General features: G+C 60.0%; 2 protein-coding genes across 4 annotated transcripts in view; one reads left to right on the forward strand and one right to left on the reverse strand.

Moving 5' to 3' along the window:
• The window catches only part of NOC2L (NOC2 like nucleolar associated transcriptional repressor), a 13,161-nt gene extending 2,345 nt beyond the window's left edge, over window positions 1-10,816 (reverse strand). Inside the window, exons 1-15 of one of the 2 annotated variants that reach the window (XM_027055299.2) lie at window positions 10,668-10,816; window positions 10,365-10,517; window positions 8,741-8,915; window positions 8,530-8,652; window positions 7,729-7,846; window positions 7,552-7,642; window positions 6,870-6,948; window positions 6,632-6,742; window positions 6,016-6,129; window positions 5,125-5,313; window positions 4,628-4,767; window positions 3,642-3,753; window positions 1,937-2,050; window positions 1,513-1,614; window positions 87-230 (exon numbers count right to left, since the gene is read on the reverse strand). In XM_027055299.2, the coding sequence (XP_026911100.1) occupies window positions 87-230; window positions 1,513-1,614; window positions 1,937-2,050; window positions 3,642-3,753; window positions 4,628-4,767; window positions 5,125-5,313; window positions 6,016-6,129; window positions 6,632-6,742; window positions 6,870-6,948; window positions 7,552-7,642; window positions 7,729-7,846; window positions 8,530-8,652; window positions 8,741-8,915; window positions 10,365-10,517; window positions 10,668-10,693 (1,791 nt within the window). In that variant the 5' untranslated portion in view covers window positions 10,694-10,816. Of the gene's footprint in view, window positions 1-86; window positions 231-1,512; window positions 1,615-1,936; window positions 2,051-3,641; window positions 3,754-4,627; window positions 4,768-5,124; window positions 5,314-6,015; window positions 6,130-6,631; window positions 6,743-6,869; window positions 6,949-7,551; window positions 7,643-7,728; window positions 7,850-8,529; window positions 8,653-8,740; window positions 8,916-10,364; window positions 10,518-10,667 lie in introns of both variants that reach the window. The other variant, XM_027055298.2, reaches the window with a different exon arrangement.
• A 1,415-nt stretch (window positions 10,817-12,231) lies between these two features.
• On the forward strand, window positions 12,232-18,329 carry KLHL17 (kelch like family member 17). 2 transcript variants are annotated; one of them, XM_027055312.2, is made up of 12 exons: window positions 12,232-12,478; window positions 13,373-13,632; window positions 13,720-13,841; window positions 13,994-14,215; window positions 14,706-14,822; window positions 15,028-15,241; window positions 15,561-15,705; window positions 15,790-15,957; window positions 16,382-16,470; window positions 16,582-16,655; window positions 16,851-17,032; window positions 17,438-18,329. In XM_027055312.2, the coding sequence occupies exons 1-12, from the start codon at window positions 12,369-12,371 to the stop codon at window positions 17,664-17,666; spliced, it is 1,932 nt and encodes a 643-aa protein (XP_026911113.1). In that variant the 5' UTR covers window positions 12,232-12,368; the 3' UTR covers window positions 17,667-18,329. The 2 variants fall into 2 exon arrangements, with proteins under 2 accessions (XP_026911113.1, XP_053061031.1); XM_053205056.1 differs by lacking the exon at window positions 12,232-12,478 and adding an exon at window positions 12,492-12,683.
• Window positions 18,330-18,839: the final 510 nt, after the last annotated feature.

Raw genomic sequence — 18,839 nt, forward strand, 5'->3', positions numbered from 1 at the left:
AACCTCCAAACCCCAGCCCTACACTGACTAGTGCCCTCAGGCAGTGCTGCCCACCCCACCCACCCAGGCACCAGCTCCCAACTGACCACTGCATGCTGGTCAGCCACACCGAAGGAGGCCCTCTGGCGGCGACTGCAGATATACTCAGCATTCTCCTGCACCTTCTCTAGCAGCTGGCGTAGCTGCCGACAGTAGTTGGCCACCTTGCATTCCCGGAGGAAGGATTTCAACTGCAAAAGGAAGGGGGGGGGGGGGGCCGCGGTGCTCAGCCTAGGTCCAGGCACAGACCATGATCTGCCGGGATCACACATGACCACAGGGAGGTGATGGGGGAGCAGGAAACATGTGTCTCATAGCCCTAGGGCACACAGTTGGGGAATGGAGCAGTTACGTTGGTGTGGGGTGGGGGCCGCAGCGCGGTGCCGCATGACCCCTGTTGTCTGGGCCCTGTGGGGGCTGGAGAGCAGACGGCCCACCCTACGGGCCGGGCAGAGGAACAGGCGGCATGGATCTACCCTCCAGGTCACATCCCACCCTCAGCCTGTCTGTGTAAATAAAGCTGTATTGATACACATCCACACTCCTTCACTTAGGCATTTCTGTGGATTTTTTGTACTTCAGAGAGGAGACCTGAGCAGTTGTGAGAAACCACATGACTGTAAAGCCTAAAATACCATTTAGCTCTCTCTGCCAGAACAGTTTGCTGGCCCATGTTCTAGACCATGATTCTGGGACCTGGAGTCCAGAAATAAAGCCTTGCCTACACGGCCACATGTGTCTGGATGGGCCTCTAAACCAGGTGCAGTTCGGGTGCGGGCAGCCCACCCCTACTCACCAAGCCGGCCTACAGCTGGGGGAGCTGACTCTGCCCACCAGAATCAGGGACAGGACCCGGCCCTTCCCGTGAAAGGCCCCTGCCTCCTTGAGATGGCAAACACCTGGGCTGAGAGCAAGTGGACCTCTGACAGGCCCAGAAGGGACTTGTGAGAGAAAGGACTCCAACCCCACCCTTGTATCACCTGAAGGAAAACTGAGGCAGGGTTGGTGCTGAGGCTGACCGGGACTTCCTCCTGCCCCAAACCTGCATGTGGGACCATTTGGGAAAGTATACAGTCACGAGACCAGCTTGACCCAGGGCTGGGGGGCCGGGTCCAGCCCGCTCCACCAGGACTACTCCTAGAAGAGAATTCTTGGTCGGTCTGGTCCCTGGGCTGTGACAGGCCTGGGGAGGAGCTAGCAAGTCCGAGGGTCCCCGTTAACTCGCCTGCGCCAACCCCACCCCTCAGGACTCCACACCCCTATGTTCGTGCTACCTATGATGAGGCAGCGCCAACATGAAACCCCGCAGCAGGTTAGGCTCTGCTACTGACCCTGTGTGGCTGTGACAAGGATGCCTCCTTCTGGCCCCTGTGTCAATGGGAAGCTGAGCCCATGAAGACAGCCTAGTCTGCTACAAAGCACGCCATCAAGGCATCTGGGAAAGGAAGAGGGAGCCAGACAGCTGGCACACACCTGCAGCACAGCGGGCAGCGCCAGTTCGGGGAAGGCAATGCTCTGGGCCTGGCTGTGCAGGTACTCCAGGGTGAGGTCGTACAGCTGCTCCACCAGACCATCCTGAGGCAGCGGAGAAGAAAGGAGAACTCAGCCCTCTTCACGCCTGCTTGCTATCAGGGTGGAAATCGGAGGATGTGCCTCCACAGCCTCCCCAGAAGCCACACTCTGGCTCAATATGGCTGAGGCCAAGGAGCACCACCTCCCCCGCAAGAGCCCCATGAAGGCCCACACAGACTGGAGGGCAGCAAGCCCCCTCCCGTCCACACTAATTGGACTCCAGTCACCCCGTACACTGACCTCAGTGCCCTAGAACATCCTGTCATGACCCCGCCCAAGGTATTTTCCCAAGCGTCTCCACAGGAGGCCTGGAGGCCAGCCTTACCCGGTACGCCTTCTCCTGTAGGTTGACCTTGGACAGCTTTAGGATCACAGTGAAGTTGATGGGCTTGGAGCTCATGCGCCCCGGCCTCTTATTGAAGTCGACCTGCTGGAAAACCTGTCCCCAAAGCCACTTCAGCTTGGCCTGCTGTGCCTCATGCCCCACTGTATCCCACCCCCCCATCTGTACCCCAGATCCTTAGAGGCCCCAAAACCAGGGAGAGGTAGCCACATGCAGTGCCAGTCCCGTGGCCCCAGAGACCCCCTGCCTTCCAGAGCTCCGGGCTCCAAGGGCATCACTTCATTGCAGAGCGGGATTCTGGCCAATGGGGGTAGGACCAGAACCACACCCGTGCACACTGCTACCGACCCTCTCCTAAAACCAGACCAAGAAGCCCTAAGAACCAGCGTCTGGAAACAAAAGAAAGGTCCTTTCTGTACAGGGTCACTGACACCGCAACATCCTCACCCATGACTGCATTCCCAAGGCCTGGTCCCAACCCCAAGGTTGCATCCTGGGAGTGATATGCCAATGGCCAGAGGGTCTCAGCAAGGGCCTGAGGAGCTCATAACCCCTCATCCTCCACAGAGACCACAGGCTGTGCCCATCGGACTCTGCCTCTCAGGGAAGTCCTCCCCGTGTCCGAAGGATGCAGGCTGTCCTGGGATAGTGGAGCGGCAGCCATGCCTGGCCCCTCCTCACCACCCTCGCGCAGGGGTGATCCAGGATGTTGTCCTGAGGGCGGTGGGTGGCCGATGCTGAAGACACCACAGGGCAGAGGATGATGCTTCACAGCTGAGCTCAGCACAGCTCCAGATAAAAAGCACCCATGACTGTGCTAATAACAGGTTTCCCTAGGGGAGCACTGCCCTTTCTCTAGCCTGGCTCAGCCTGAGGTGGAGCAGGGGGCTGCTCTCAGCACCCCTTCCCACCCACCCAGGGAGGCAAGGGCAAAAACGCCCTGGGGGCAAAGAGCTTTCCTTCTGCCTCTGTGACTTATTTTCTCTGGAAAGGACAGGCCTGCACCTGTGGATGTAAAAAGGACATGCCGGTCTATGGCACGCTGACACAGGAACCAATACAAGGGTTGTGCAAAAAGAAAACACGAAATCAGAAGAGAAACCCCAGGGGCTCCCTTCTCTCCCCTGCTTTGGTAAACCGGTGCAGACCACAGCTCTGGCCACATTGAGCCACTAATCCGGCCCATCCAGCACGTGGCACTAAGGGCCTCTCTAGTAGGGAGATGTGAAGTCCTAAGTATAAGGTGGGGTGGGGCCTAACCCCCGGGGCATGCAAGCATGCACAAAGATCCGCACAGACACGCACAGACACACGCATACACAAAGGAGCGTGCAAAAAAAACGCAGCTTTGGAATCAGATCTAGGGTTCCAGCCCAGCTCTCCTGCCCACTGGAATAGACTCAAGCGTGTCCTAAAACCAGCACCCTCAGGCCAGCCCTGCAGAGCAGCTGTCCTTGTCCTCCCTGCCACTCGCCTGCCAACACACACCCCAGCTGGGGCAGGTAGCAAGGCGCTGCACAGAGCAATGTCCTCATAAAACCTCCTCTACAGATGAGAACACCAGCACTCAGGAGGGTTACACTGCATCTCGGGATAGGCGGTCTGTGCGCAGCAAGGAGCGCCTCCAAGCAGAGCACAGAGGCACTGTGTTGCCCCCTCCCACCCCAAGCGACAGGCACCCTCTCACCTCCAGTATGAAGGGCAGCACTGGGATGAAGGTGCCGGTGCTCTCCGAGAGCAGGGTCAGAGCACGCACGCAGTGCATGCGCAGGGGGTAGAAGCGGGCAGTGGGAACCAGCCTGGGGGCATGGAAAGGCAGGAGTGAGCAGAGGCCCTAGCCTCACCATCCCAGCCTGGCTCCCCATGACCTGTTTCCACCCATGGGGCTCGAACCTCAGGAAGGGCCCCTCTTGGTCACTTCTGTCAGGGTCAGTGGCCACACCTGCCCTATCTGATTCCTCCAGACAGAACAGGGCAGACCAAAAGTCCCTGACTAAAATCCGGGTCTTAAGGACCTGCCTCCTCACTCAATTATCGGGTGAGAGAACATCCCACGCGGCTTTTAACTTAATCTCACTTTAATGCAGGAGGAGAGCAGCGGGAGATGGTTCATTCAAAGCTTTCTTTCTTCCCAGCTCCCTGCTTTCAAGGCTCCTCCTTCAGGAGCACAGGGGCGACCCCTCCTGGCTAACAAAGGCAGCCACCTGGGTACACGCGGCTCCTCCATTCTCTGCCCCCAGAAACCAAAGCTCAATGATTACAACTGAAATGTGGCGCGTTGTACTAGACCCACTACCCAAGAACCCCATGGTAAGACAGACACCCAAACTCCCTTCAAACCGCACATAGTCCCTTCTACCCAGCATCTCCCAGAATGCATGAATCCGGGGCATTCTCCCATGCTGGCCTCTGGGCCACAGATGGCGCCACCCCCGGTCCTTCCACAGGTGCTGCCAAGTAACAGACCCCAGGGCCCAGGGATGGCTCATACCCTTGGAGAACTAGCTCCTCCTGACCCTCCGGATGCCTCCCTGTGTAACCCTCTCCTCTAAACCAGCCTCCCATGACCTTGTCCAAAGACAGTCTGTACAACCCTGACCCCGTAACAGCCCACATAACCCTGGCCCTGACCTCCTTTGGCCCTCAGGGTGGCCCCGCCCATCCGTGACTCACTTGATGCAGCCAATCACCACTTGCGAGAGGGGGTAGATCAAGGGCTGCAGGGCTTCGCTGGGGTACACAGTGCTGAGGGCACGACACCACAGGTAGAGACAGTGCACGAACTGCCAGTTGTACACTGACTGGTAGGTCTCCTGGGCACAGAGTGAAGTCCGTTTCCAAGTCAGCCCAGGGGTCCCAGAAGGATCCAGCCCTGCCTCACCCACGGTGTGCACGGGGTCCCAGCCAGCAGCAGCGGCGGCGACCACCTACCCCACCCCCTCCCCTGACCCACCCTCAGAGCTGCCCGCACCCTCCACCTGTTCCCCAAGCCCCCACCGGCAAGGGCCCTGAGCCCTCCAAGGCACTGGGTTGTCTCTCCCCAGGGCTACACAGGAATACGGAGGCTTCCAGGAGGTCCCAGCCCCTCAGCCGTGGAGCCCTAAGTATACGGTGGGGTGGGGCCCAACCCCGGGCATGCCAACCCCCACCCCATAAGCCCAACCACGCACTTTCTTGCGTGTGGTCATGGCATTGCGCAGGTGGATGGCGAGCTGGCGAATGTAGAGGAAGGCATGCTGGTAGGCGATGCCAGTGTCCAGGGCAACCAACTCGGTCAGGGTCCGCTGCATGAAGTTGATGAAGGGCAGGGTGCCGGGGGAGGTAAACTTGCAGTTCCTCACGTAGGTGATGTACATTTGCTGCCAGAAAGATCCCAGTCAGGGCCACCCGAGCTGCCAGGGCACCGTGCACCCACTACCCAGCTCCAAGCCGCTGCCAGACACCTGGGCCTTTCCTCAGTGGGAGCCACGGCTGGCCACGTCTGCTGCAGACCCCTCCCCCTACGTGGCACTTGCTCCTTGGGCCCTCTGCTGCTCAGCTGCTACACACGTATACCCACACAAAGTCTGCTGCGCACAGAACAGGAGACTTATAGGGAGGGTGCGGTGCCAAGGAAAACGCAGCGCGAATAACTGCAGGAAGAGGCAAGGAGACCACGGAGGGACTGGGAAGGAGGGGCTAGAAAAGCTGCAGCTACAGGCCAGGCCCACGCAGGGGTTTCTAGAGGGTCACTGTGTGGGACACATCACCCCAGGCATGCAGCCAAGCAGCAGGGTCCCTGTACCTCTCCACACCTGATGTCCTCATCTGCTGAGGGGAGAGCTGTGTAGAGCAGTCTATGTGGAGCCCCAGAGGACCAAGAGCTCCCATCCCTGTCACTGTCCCCCACTTCCTAGGGCGAGAACTGCAGTGATGGCCTGGGTCAGCCCAGAGCCACAGCCTCAGCAAGAGGAGCTGACCACAAAGGCAGCCGCCCAGACCTCAGACCAAGACTTTAAACCCAGACTCTAACGGACACAGACTGGGGGGCATCGGAGGCAGGAGCCAGGGGTCCACACTACCTTGAGGACAGGACTCAGGAAGACAGCCTTCTTGTGCCGACAGACCCTGACGAGGACCAGGAACGCCAGTACGCGCAACGTCTCTTCACCTGTGCCCCACAGAATCACCATCCTCTGCAGAAGGAGAGACATCACTGCCTGCCCCAGCCTCCCCAAGCCCAGCCAGAGGCCCCTGTGGCCACTGCTAGGAGACAGCCCTTCCCAAAGCACCTCAGGATAGAGCTACGGTTACACCTCAGTGAAAAAGTAACAAAAACATGAAAGGTAACACGGGGCTCCCCAAGAAGGCTGTACCGCAAAAACACAGCTTTGTTGTTAGGCACGTATCCAGAAAGGCACGTTAGGGGGCACCTGGGTGGCTCAGTCAGTTAAGCAGAAAGGCACGTTAGAAGACAAGAAAAGCTCGTCTTGCTACAGCTCTTGTCAGAAAGCGGTTGCCTCACACGACCGGGCCTGCGGCACCAAGGGCAGAGAGCGGACCGAAACAGAATCCCAGCAGGGCGTAGGGTGGGGGGCGGGCGCAGATGCCACCCCCACTCTGGCTGGGAGCGGGGCACGCTGGAGGGGTGGCCTCGCGCGCCTCCGATCACAGTGCCAAAGGGAGACAGCCGGGTACCTTGAGTAGCATGCGGCACTGCTTGGGAAAGGTCAAGTAGTACGGCACGGAACTGCTGACATGCTGGAGCACGGCCGCCGCTGCTGTCGCCTCCGTCACGCAGGCCACCAGCTGGGGAAGCAGGAGGGTCAGCGAGGCCCCAAACCCACTCGGGTCTGGGACACGAGGAAGGACTGCACCACTGGCTTCAGCCAGGCCTCGCGGGATACAGGAGGCCCCCTCCCCGCTGGAACTGCACCTGTACGACTGAGCTCAGGTAGACCTTGACGTCCAGCCGGAGCTTCCCCCACAGCGGGCTACTGGACGGCTGCAGCACCCTGCAGAGAGACCGAGCCCACCCCATCTTGAGCGAACCCCCCCGCACCGCACACCTCCCCCCAAAGCCTCCCACCCTTCACGGGGACTGCTCTCCCAGTGCAGCGGCCCCCTTCGCACGAGACTCTGTGCCTGACCACTCACGACACGTGTGTTTGCTGCCCACTCGCTCAACGGCTATCCCCTCCACCATCACCTGTCAGCTTCCTCGATGAGGCCCCTACCTACAGATACACACACCATCCCCAGAGCAAACAGCAGAAGAGTGGATGAAATATTCACTTGAAGAGGAAAAAAAGAGTGAAAAGGGGAGAATCCTGACCTAAGGAACTAGTGGTGCAAAGCCAAGCACACACTCTGGGCCCCCCGAGGAACTGTGGGCAGAGAATGTACCTTTTCAGAAAGAAAACAGAAAGGAGCAAGGACAAAGCCACCCAACTGGCCCTGCCCAGCCTCTCCCCGGAGCCCGGCAAAGGGCCTGGTTCCGTCTTCGGCATCCCTCTGTGCTGCTTGGGTCGAGAGGGGGACTGCCAGATCACAAGGCCTCTGCCTTCCCCAGTGCGGGGTCCTGACCACACCCCCCTACCTCCCCTCTTCCCTTTCACCTGCTGTTGTCCTTGGGGGCTTTCCCAAACAGTAGCTTCTGGAGACAACCAAAAAGATCTCTAATGCAGAAGGTGACCAGGGCGTTGAACACTGCAATGAGGGGACCACAGATACCACTCACAGGACAGAAGACAGAACAGAGAGGCTGCATCCCAGGTCCCCTCACCCCAGCTCACCAGCACTGTCCGTGACCTGGAATTTGCTGACTTCAGCACCTTCCTGGTCTCCTTGGGTGGTGACCACAGCAGCTCGGAATGCCTGCACAACTTCATGGAACAGCTTCGGAGTAAGGTGCTGCTAAATTAGGGATAAGAGGACCCAGAACGTTGGGGAAGCGGTTAGCTGTGTTGGACAGAGCAATAGGCAACCAGAGCTGCAGAAACCTGCTGTGACAGAAAGGTACCCCTCGCCTACATTCTGAGACACGGAGCAGAGGTGGAGGCCGTGTTGCTGAGCCACGTGCAGGGAAAAACAACAAAAAACCAGAGTCCAGAATCTTCCTGGAAGGGCAGGGAGCCTGGCTCAGGGGAGAGGCTGAAGGTCCCAGATCTGGATGGTGGCCTGCACCAGGTGGTTTCTAGGGTTCTCCCTTCTGTCCTTTCCTATCTCTGCAGAAACCAACGTAAAACCCTTGGAGGAAGGGCTCTAGCTCCTGACAAAGGCAGAGACTATGTCCTAACCCACAACAGACTTCAGGGAACAGGGAGCCCGAGAGAGACACTGAGTGGAAGAGAGCAGAAAGAGCCCCTAGAATCTCTGACCGAAGGGGAGAATGCAATCCTGGAGCCTCTTAGCATAAAGGCAGAACCATGCGACATCCTTCACATGAGGGTCTGGTGCAGAAGAGGACCCCAGTGTGGGTGCTCAGAGAAGGGGCTCCTCCCGTCTGCCACAGACCCAGGTAACTAAAATGAGTCAAGGGCAGACTCCTAAAGGGGTGGGGGGTGTCCAGCTGCCCACACCATGCCACTTCTCACCATTGCTGCCTGCTTCCACCTCTCAACCATGGCTAGGGTCACAGGAGCAGAATCCCTTTTCTTCCCCTTCAGTCCTCTGGGGACCTCATCCTCATCCGAATCTTCCTCCTCCCCACTTGCTTCCTGCACCAGACACAGAGGACCAGGCTGGAGCAGGATGCAGAGGCCATAAGTGTGCCCCTGCCCCCACCAGCTCTGCCTAAGCCCTCACTTCCAACGTGTCGGGCAGAGTGTGCAGCTGCTCCTCCTCGTCCTCGGTGCTGTCCGAATCACTGAAGTTCAACAAGCTCTGGTCATTCTCCTGCAGGAACTTGTAGAACTCCGGGTCTTTGTCCTTCAGCCGAGACAGCTGGTCCTTATGCTCAGACGCACGACCTTTACGCCGACTGAGAAGGCAGGGGTCGTCAAGTCCACAGGACAGGCATAGCCCACAGGACTGGGGAGTAGGGGACGTGGGGTAAGGCTTCCTGTCCTCCACACTGTAAGCTCGCCAGCCTCCACAGGGAAACTACAAGGCTTGATCTGCTCTCTCCACAATAGCTACCCACAACCAAGGTAGGGGATTTCCAGCAGTAAGTTTTCAGCAGATTCCTCTCTCCCCCAAACTCCACACTCGCACAGCCAACTGCCTCAACACCTGCCATTTCAAACCCACATACAACACTGAACTTGTGGTTTCCCCCAAACTTGCTCTGCCAGCACTCTGCTCCACCTCAGTTGTGGGTAACTCTACCTTTACAGGCACTCAGGTGAAAGACAACCTCTGTCTCTCATACCCAGCATGCAATGTGCCATGAGACCTAATTAGCAAAAGCCTTTCAGAGCCTCTCACGCCTCCTAGTTAAACCAGCACCATCTCGGGGCGCCTGGGTGGCTTGGTCGGTTAAGCGTCCGACTCCGGCTCAGGTCATGATCTCACGGTCCGTGAGTTCGAGCCCCGTGTCAGGCTCTGTGCTGACCGCTCAGAGCCTGAAGCCTGTTTCAGATTCTGTGTCTCCCTCTCTCTCTGCCCCTCCCCTGTTCATGCTCTGTCTCTGTCTCAAAAACAAATAAACGTTAAAAAAACAAAACAAACAAAAAAAAAAAAAAAACCAACACCATCTCTCAATTCTCCCAATTACCACAGTGGTCTCTCCCTATCTCCACACCCACCACCTCCAACCTACTCTCAACACAGCAACCCAAGTGACTCTTGAATTGCATGTCACAGGACGTGACTTCACAGCTCAAAACCCTGAGAGGACTTCCCATTTTAGCGCACGTCTTATAAACTGTCTACAAAATCTGACCCCGTTATCATCTCTCCTGGTTCACCTCCTACTACTCTCCCCCTCGCTCCTCCATACACACTCACCTCTGTGTCAGACCCGCTCCCACTTCAGGAGCTTGGCTGTTCCTGCTGCATGAAATACCAAAGCATTCTTCCCGCCTGCGCGGCTTACTCCCCCAAGTCTCTGTCCAACTACCACCTCTTCAAAGGGCCTTCTCCACTAAACACAGCAACAGCTGGTGCCCAACACGCTCCCCATTTCTCTACCCCTTCTATTTTTCCTGTTTGCCGCACTCATTTCTTCTCACATACCACACGTCGTGAATCACCCGAGACTGAGCGAGCTCCTCTACACCAGAAAAGGGCCTATTATTCACCAATGTACGTTTGTCACAGAACAGAACCTCAGCAAACACGGGAAGAAAGAATGGGTGAGGCGAAGGGTCTGGGGAAGGGGTCAGCGATCCTCAGGCCCCAGGACTGGTCAGCATACACGTGACGGGTGGGCCAGGACGGTGAAGAGCGTCTGGCTTTACAGACGTCCCGCGGGAAACGCTCCCCTCACCTGGACGAGGGCCTTCCGCCTGGCTTATCCACACTCCGGTCGGCTTCACACGCCGCCCACGTCTCCGCTTCTGGGGCTCCTTCGGAATCCGATTCAGACTCAGAATCAAAGCCCGAAGCCAAGAACTCGTCCACCGTCAGCTCCGCCAGCCGCCTGCGGGTTACGACATCTGGATCAGGACTCCCTGCCAGGCCGGTCTGCCCCAGCCTTGCTGCACCAGGAACGCGTTTAAGCTCAAGGAGAGCCCCTGTGAATATAAGGGTCCCCTGGAAAGCCGAATCGATCCTCAGAGCCTCAACTTACCGCTTGGTGCCCCGCACCACCGCCATTACTGCCAAACCTCAGCGTGCGCCCGACTTCCGGCTCCAGAATGCCGTGCGTTAGCCGCACTTCCTCCAGGAGGGCCCCGCCCCCAATACCGCCCCTCCGCGCCCCACCGGTGGCTCTAAGTTTCTCCAGCGGTGGCTCCGGAGGCATCCAGGCGGAAGGGCGCATTCACATCCTCCTGGCTCCGGGCTCCCACGGTGGCCGGCGGAATTGGGGCTAATGGCGCAGGCCTGGTTCAGTCATGGGTCCCGCACACATCACTGAGTGAGGGGCTGTAGCTCTCGAAAATCGGGCAGAACTGCATATGGTAGAATCCTGACCTGCTGCTCACAAATCTGTGTCCTTCCTGGTTCTAAGAGACAGTAATAGCGGTACCTGTCTGAGGGAAGAGAGGCCGGGACCTGGGGCAACCTCTCCCAGCCCTGCCCGCAGCCTCCCTAGAGCTCCATGGCACGTGCCTGTGAGATGTCAACGCACTGACAGTGGACAAAATGCATCCAGATGGAAACACTTGACAGAGAGGACTTCTATGCAACAAGCTTTTACAAATCAATAATAAAACGCCAACAACCTAGTAGGAAAAACGGTCTAGTTGAAAAGGCAATGCCTTGGATGGGCAGTACGCCAAAAAAAAAAACAACCAAAACCAAAAAAAAAGAACACTGAGGGACAGGCAAGTCTCATCCGGATCAAACGAGGATGAGAATGATGAGAGTCATTACAATTTCACTGGACAGGCCACATCACGGGGTGGGGGGGGGGGGGGGGTGGGCAATGGACAGATCCCAGAGCCCTTACTGAAGTCCGTTTGGCCAAATCTTCCTTAAAGTACTGTGCCTGTACTTCAGTCCAGCGAGTCTTCTGCCGGGAACTTGCCTGTGAATACACTAGCCCTAGTCCACATACAGGGCTGGGCATGAATGGCCACTTTTCCTCTGCCCTGTCCTGGGTACGGCAAGTACAAAGGCCCAGAGGCTGGAAGTTTGCCTTGCCTGGAGAAGAAAGGCGGTGGAAGGCCAGCTTGTGCCCTCTTTCCCTCCACCCATCTACCTAAAGGCAAGGCTCTGTGGGCCTGGACAGCCAGATCCCACAGCCCTCTTGGGAGCAGTCGTGGCTCCTGCCAGGTCCCCCCGGCCATGCACCCCTGTCCTACCACACCCTACCCCGCCCCACCCAGTTCAAGGCCTGGTACTTGTAGGGGTTCATGGAGCGAACTCAGCAAAGGCCAGACAGGCAAAGTGGTCTGCGTGGGGTCACAAAGGGTCAGGGAGGATGTGGTCCTGGGCTGCCTCAGGCCCCAGGGGCAGCAGGGCCTTCCAAGCTTCGGGTCCAGGGTGCTTACAGGGGCGGGGCTTCTTGAATGAATTGGCGGGGATGGGTGATGGTCGGTGAGGCTTCTCCTAGGCAGGCGGCAGGCGGGGCCCAGGGGGCTTCCTGGAGGAGGAGGCAGGCAGAGCGCCCAGACATTTCGGAGGATTAGAGTGCCTCTTTCAGTCCCCAAAGACGCGGGCTGCGCGGGAGGCGGAGCGGGCGGCGCCGAGAAACAGCGGCTGCGGGCAGGCGGCGGGACGGAGGGAAGCTGAGCCGGCCGCCACCGCCTAGCAGCCCTCCAGCAGTCAGTGCGTCCGTTCATCTGTGCGTTCTCCGCGGATCGCGGCGGGTCCGGCGGCCGAGACCATGCAGCCGCGCAGCGAGCGCCCGGCTGGCAGGACACAAAGCCCGGAGCACGGCAGTCCGGGGCCCGGGCCGGAGGCGCCGCCGCCGCCACCGCCGCCGCAGCCGCCGGCGTGAGTGGGCCGAGGGTCTGGGGACCGTAAGCCAGACCTGGGGCTGAGTGGGTCCGGGAAGCAGACAAGGAGGGGCGCGCGCCGACCCTGGCAGGCTGCCCGGAGGAGGCGGCCTCTGCGCCCCGCAGACTCGGCCGGCCGGTGGAGGGTACAACTCCTCCTCCGTTTATCGCGCACACGGAGACCTGGGACAGGACGTCCAGAGGTGGCTGCTTCCCGGAGGCTCTGTCCTCTCCCGCCGCCCTTGAATTCCGGCTGCGCTCTTTAGACTCAGGCGGCTTGTCTGCAGGATGCGTGTTGGAGGGGGGGGGGGGGGAGAAGAGGGGCGGGTGGAGCCGCTCCGGAGGGTCAAGTGAGGTCAGGCCTGATGGTGGGCATAGGGGTCTTCTTCAGAGCTGTCATACAGCATTAGCCAGTTTCGCTTCATGCACGTCCTGTGCGCCCAGCTCATGCGGAGGACACTGGACTCATGGGAAACAGGAACGGTGGCCGGTCACAGACAGAAGAGAACCTGGTCCCAAGGAGGGCAGAGGAAGCCTGGTTCTTGGGAGAGTCACAGGCAGAGGGGGTCCTGGTTCTTATGGGTACACCTGGGCAGGGGGGAGTGTGGTGCCAGGAGGGTCCCAGCAGAGGAAGCCGTATAGGCCCGACAGTCGACATCAGGTGCGTGACTGAACCTCACGCTAGAAACAGGGACGGGGCAGTTTTGCTGGACTCCAGGGAGGCTCCCCGTATGTGAGGAAAAGTTGAGGAGGGTGGTCCTTGATGGAAGCCAGGTACGGGCTGCTGGACGGAGGGGTGACCTCCTGGGCGTCCTGGCCCTGCCCGAGGTTTCAGGGGTGGGTGGACAACTCCCTGCAGAGTGCACCCTGACCTGGCACTACCCACCTGCAGCCCAGAGGCAGAGCGTGCGCGTCCTCGGCAGGCCCGGCCCACGGCCCCCATGGAGGGTGCAATGCAGCTGCTGAGCCGTGAGGGCCACACTGTGTCCCACAACTCCAAACGGCACTATCACGACGCCTTCGTGGCCATGAGCCGCATGCGGCAGCGTGGCCTCCTGTGTGACATCGTCCTGCACGTGGCAGCCAAGGAGATCCGAGCACACAAGGTGGTGCTAGCCTCCTGCAGCCCCTACTTCCACGCCATGTTCACAAGCAAGTACCACCACATCCAGTCTGGGCACTTGGGGGGCTCCGCAGATCTCACAGGGCAGGGACCGGCCTGACCCGCTGTCCCCACAGATGAGATGAGTGAGAGCCGCCAGACGCACGTGACGCTGCACGACATTGACCCTCAGGCCTTGGACCAGCTGGTGCAGTTTGCATACACTGCCGAGATCGTCGTGGGCGAGGGCAACGTACAGGTGAGGGTGCCTCATCTCACAACCCATGGCACCTCTCCTGGGCCTCGTGCCTCAGCTCCCGGTGTCTTCTCGTGCCTCTCCCTGTCCCTCAGTGCCTCACGTCCCGTTTCTCCGTCCCTCTTCCCCTGGCTCTCTCTCATCTCACCCCACAGACTCTGCTCCCAGCTGCCAGCCTCCTGCAGCTGAATGGCGTCCGTGACGCCTGCTGCAAGTTCCTGCTGAGTCAGCTCGACCCCTCCAACTGCCTGGGCATCCGGGGCTTTGCTGACACACATTCCTGCGGTGACCTGCTCAAGGCAGCACACAGGTACGTGCTGCAGCACTTCGTGGATGTGGCCAAGACTGAGGAGTTCATGCTGTTGCCACTAAAGCAGGTAACGTGCCAGCTGGCATACCGCCTCGACCCTGACCCAGTCCCTAGACCCTGGACCCCAGACCCCGTCCTTAGACCCCTGGCTCCCTTCATCTTGGCCCTTAAGACCTGGCCCTTTGCCCCCCTCCCCCCGCCCCCAACCCTTATTCCCAACCTCTGACCCACGCTCCAGGCTCACGACCCATCCCCTGACCAAGCCCCACAACCTCATCCCCATTTTCTGACCCACCTAAGCGTTCAACCTTTGACTTCTGATCCCATCCTGCCCTGACCGCATCCCTGCCTACAACCTCTAGTCCCTGGTTCCACGTCCCCAGGACTGCTCTGGGCCTAGGTCCCCAGGAACCAAATCTGTGGCTCCTGACCTTGCTTGGCCCCTTCTCATAGGAACTCTGGGCTCCCTATCAGACTTTCCCTCCCAGGCACCTTCAGGGCTCCATGGGCCCCCAAGACCCTCCCCAGATCTCAGGTCTGAGGGTCCCCACCTCCAGGTGCTGGAACTGGTCTCCAGCGACAGCCTGAACGTGCCTTCGGAGGAGGACGTCTACCGTGCCGTCCTGAGCTGGGTCAAGCATGACGTGGACTCTCGGAGACAGCATGTCCCAAGGGTGAGGCCAGCGCCTGGGGGGGCCCAGTGTACCCGGGAGGGGCTGCACAGTGGCTGAGGGCCTGGGTGCACCTGGGCTCTGCCGTGTCCAGAGACCCTTCACAGGAGTGATGCAGGCACGTGTTTCAGGAAGGGTCCAGGGTGTCTGAGAGTGAGTCTCTTCACTGGGGCCTGCCCCCTGACCATGGCACCCCTGCACCCCCCAGCTGATGAAGTGTGTGCGCCTGCCCCTGCTGAGCCGGGACTTCCTGCTGGGCCATGTGGATGCCGAGAGCCTGGTGAGGCACCACCCTGACTGCAAGGACCTGCTCATTGAGGCCCTCAAGTTCCACCTGCTGCCTGAGCAGAGGGGCGTTCTGGGCACCAGCCGTACGCGGCCCCGGCGCTGTGAGGGCGCTGGCCCTGTGCTCTTTGCTGTGGGTATGTTCACCTATCGTGTCCCCTGGTTTCCAGGCCCCCCACATCACCTCCTTCTCCTCTCCCATCCCTGACCTATGCCCTCTATCTGTAAGCCAGCGCCAGCCTACCCCACGTTATATTGGTCACATCCTGCACCCACCCCACACCGGCTCCTCTTGTTAGCCTGCGGAGGACCCCGAGTGGTGTGACCCGCTCACCAATCCCCACCCCCACCCACCCTTCGAGCCCCCATACTCTTGACCTTGACCTATGCTAGAGACCCCCAGCCCATTGCCTCCCTGGGGCCCCTTGTCCTGCCCTGTCACCTCCCCATCCCTAGGTGGAGGGAGCCTGTTCGCCATCCACGGGGACTGTGAAGCATACGACACACGCACTGACCGCTGGCACGTGGTGGCCTCCATGTCCACGCGCCGGGCCCGGGTGGGCGTGGCAGCAGTTGGGAACCGGCTGTATGCCGTGGGTGGGTAAGTGCGGAGGCTGGTCTGGGGTCAGGGGCTCAGCATATACCCGCTGGGCCAATCCTGACCGGCAACGGACCCCTCCCCTAGTTACGATGGGACTTCAGACCTGGCCACCGTAGAGTCGTACGACCCCGTGACCAACACCTGGCAGCCTGAGGTGTCCATGGGCACAAGGCGCAGCTGCCTGGGTGTGGCCGCCCTGCATGGGCTCCTGTATGCAGCTGGTGGCTACGATGGGGCCTCCTGCCTCAACAGGTAGTGGCCGGGGTCAGGGCCGGGTGGCCTCTTGGGGTTGGTTTGGCTGTAGGTGTGGCTGCATCAGGATTGCAGAAGTCATGCCTGAGGGGAGCAAAGAGGGATCCCACCTGACTCGAGTCACCCGGTGCCCTGGGCTTCTCCATCTGCACCAGCCCAGCTGCCCTTTCTTTTCCTCTCAAGTTCTTCCCAGCAGCCCCAGGGGCTGGGCCCATGTGGACACTTGCCCAGGGTCTTTCAGGCAGCCAGCCAGTGGCTCATGCCCACCCAGAAGGCCTGTTTCTTGCTGCAGTGGGATTCTGGGGTCAGTCTCTGTGACTGCCCAGCATGGGACTGTAGTCATTCCGTAGGGGAGGGCAGGTCCTGGAACCAGGGCAGCCTTTCTGCCACTGCTCAAGGTCAGTAGCAGACCTGGTGTCCACAGTGCTGAGCGCTATGACCCTCTGACGGGAACATGGACGTCCATCGCTGCCATGAGCACCCGGAGGCGATACGTGCGTGTGGCCATGCTTGGTGGGTGACAGAGCCTGCTTTGTGTAGTGCCCACACCCCCACCCCTACCTGCCCCCACCCTGAGGACCCCACATGTAGCAAGCGCGCCGTGGGTATGTTGACTCTCTGCAGATGGGAACTTGTACGCGGTGGGTGGTTACGACAGCTCATCGCACCTGGCAACTGTGGAGAAGTATGAGCCCCAGGTACGAACCCTCACATTGATTTCCCTTTCTAAGAGCTATTTGAGGTCATCACTCTGGTCACCCATGTCACCCAGAGGGTCAACCCTCTGCATCCCATCCCTTTCGCACAGATACCCTGCCCCGGAGTAGGGGTCTGCGCTGTGGAGAAGGGAGGCTTGTGGTGGGTCTGCCCCCAGCCACTTTCCTCAACCACAGGTAAACGCGTGGACCCCCGTGGCTTCCATGTTGAGCCGACGAAGCTCAGCAGGGGTGGCCGTGCTGGAGGGGGCTCTCTACGTGGCCGGCGGCAATGATGGCACCAGCTGCCTCAACTCTGTGGAGAGATACAGCCCTAAGGCGGGTGCCTGGGAGAGTGTAGCACCCATGAACATCCGAAGGTGCGCTCGCCCCTCCTCCACAGCCCGGGGGTCGTCACCACCACCTACCAGCGCCTGGCAGATAGGTCTTAGGGCCTCACCCCTGTGGGGTGTGCCAACCCCTCCCATCTGTAACCGCGGCCCCCCGCCCCCGCCAGCTCCAGGTCCCCGCCCCCAGAGGCTCCTCCCCTGGCCCTGCCCCCAGAAGTTCCGCCCCTGGTCCCACCCCAGAAGCACCTCCCTGGTCCCGCCCCCAGAAGCTTCTCCACCGCGTCCCGCCCCCAGAAGCTCCACCCCTGGCCCCGCCCCCAGAAGCTCCTCCCTGGCTCCGCCCCCAGAAGCTCTTCTCCTGGTCCCACCCCCAGAAGCTCCTCCCTGGCCCCACCCCCAAGGCTCACCACCCCGACCCCATCCCCACGCCTCTAGGAGCACCCACGACCTAGTGGCCATGGACGGCTGGCTGTACGCGGTGGGGGGCAACGATGGCAGCTCCAGCCTCAACTCCATCGAGAAGTATAACCCGAGGACCAACAAGTGGGTGGCCGCGTCCTGCATGTTCACGCGGCGCAGCAGCGTGGGCGCGGCGGTGCTCGAGCTGCTCAACTTCCCGCCGCCCTCTTCACCCACGCTGTCCGTGTCGTCCACCAGCCTCTGAGCCGCCGCGCGGATTGCACAGAGACCCAGCCCCGCGGCCTCCCACATGCCTTAAGCCCCAAGGGGTGGCCCCAGCGCCTCGTGTGTCGGGGGCGGGGTGCTCGACCCCCACCGGGAAAGTCCTGCCCTGTGTGTCCCTGTCTCTCTGCGTCGAGGCTGTCCATTTCTGTGTTCGTTCCTCAGTGTTTGTGTGTGTACCGTTTATTTACTTAATGGTTGGTTTATTCATTGTTTATTGATCGATGAGCAGCGCAGCACCCACCAGTTTACAGTTTCCCCTTGAAGTGTCCTGTGTCTCTGGGACCAAGCTGCCTTCCCCTGAGTCCTGCGGCCCCACTGGGGGCACCAGGGAGAGATGGGTCAGGGGTGAACTCAGACTCTGCAGACCTAGATGAACTGAGGGGCAGATGCAGAGCAGCAGGCCAGGGTTAGTGGGGTGGGGGCTTTCTGCGCAGGTGCAGACCCTTCCAGCCTGGGCTTTGCACACCACCCCTACCATGCCCAGCCAGGCACACTCCCAAGGAAGTCATGAAGCAGCAGGCTTCCTTCTCGTGGGCATGGTGTCTTTTCTGGATCCTGCACTGAGCTGAGCACAAGCGTGCCACAGACCCCACACAGCAATATGAGCCAACTTGAACAATAAACATGTTTCTTGGGCTCTGGGGGCTTGAGGCTGAGTGTACATCTCCACCCTTTGGGGTCCTGCCTGGAATGACCGGGAGGGCGCGGGGACAGGCGTGCGGCTGGGTGAGGCTCTGCGCTGGCAGCTGGGGGCTTTGAGGCAGCATCGTCACATCCAGGTGGGACAGGGAGGCGATGTTGTGGACAAGCACCCGGCCAGGAGTGTGGTTTGCTGTCAGCACGGTCCGGAGAGGCCTTCATGGTCCCATCTCATCATCCCAGGCTCTGGAGAGGGGGGTGGGTGTACACAGCATTACCCCTGCCTCACCGTGATGGTCCTGGGGACACCCAGAAGGTTTGTGGCCTTCTTTCTGGGCATTGGCCAGGGACGGAGAGGTTGGGGGAGGGTCCTGGCTTCCCCTTCCCTAAAGTTGCACACTCCTGTTTCAGCAGCTGGGAGTAAGCACACACCCCCTTAGTCAGTGGTGACTCAATGGCATTTGGGTGGAAACAGGATGTGTGCTCTCAGTGGGGAGGGGTTGTATCAGGCAGG

This window comes from Acinonyx jubatus, chromosome C1, assembly GCF_027475565.1.
Source record: "Acinonyx jubatus isolate Ajub_Pintada_27869175 chromosome C1, VMU_Ajub_asm_v1.0, whole genome shotgun sequence".
Taxonomy (NCBI): Eukaryota; Metazoa; Chordata; class Mammalia; order Carnivora; family Felidae; genus Acinonyx; species Acinonyx jubatus.

Coding starts and splice junctions, on each gene's coding strand:
- KLHL17 (XM_027055312.2), top strand. CDS start 12,369: ATGCAGCCGCGCAGCGAGCGCCCGGCTGGCAGGACACAAAGCCCGGAG. Junction 13,842..13,993: donor TGGGCGAGGGCAACGTACAG/GTGAGGGTGCCT, acceptor CTCACCCCACAG/ACTCTGCTCCCAGCTGCCAG. Junction 15,242..15,560: donor CCCTGTGCTCTTTGCTGTGG/GTATGTTCACCT, acceptor CCCCATCCCTAG/GTGGAGGGAGCCTGTTCGCC.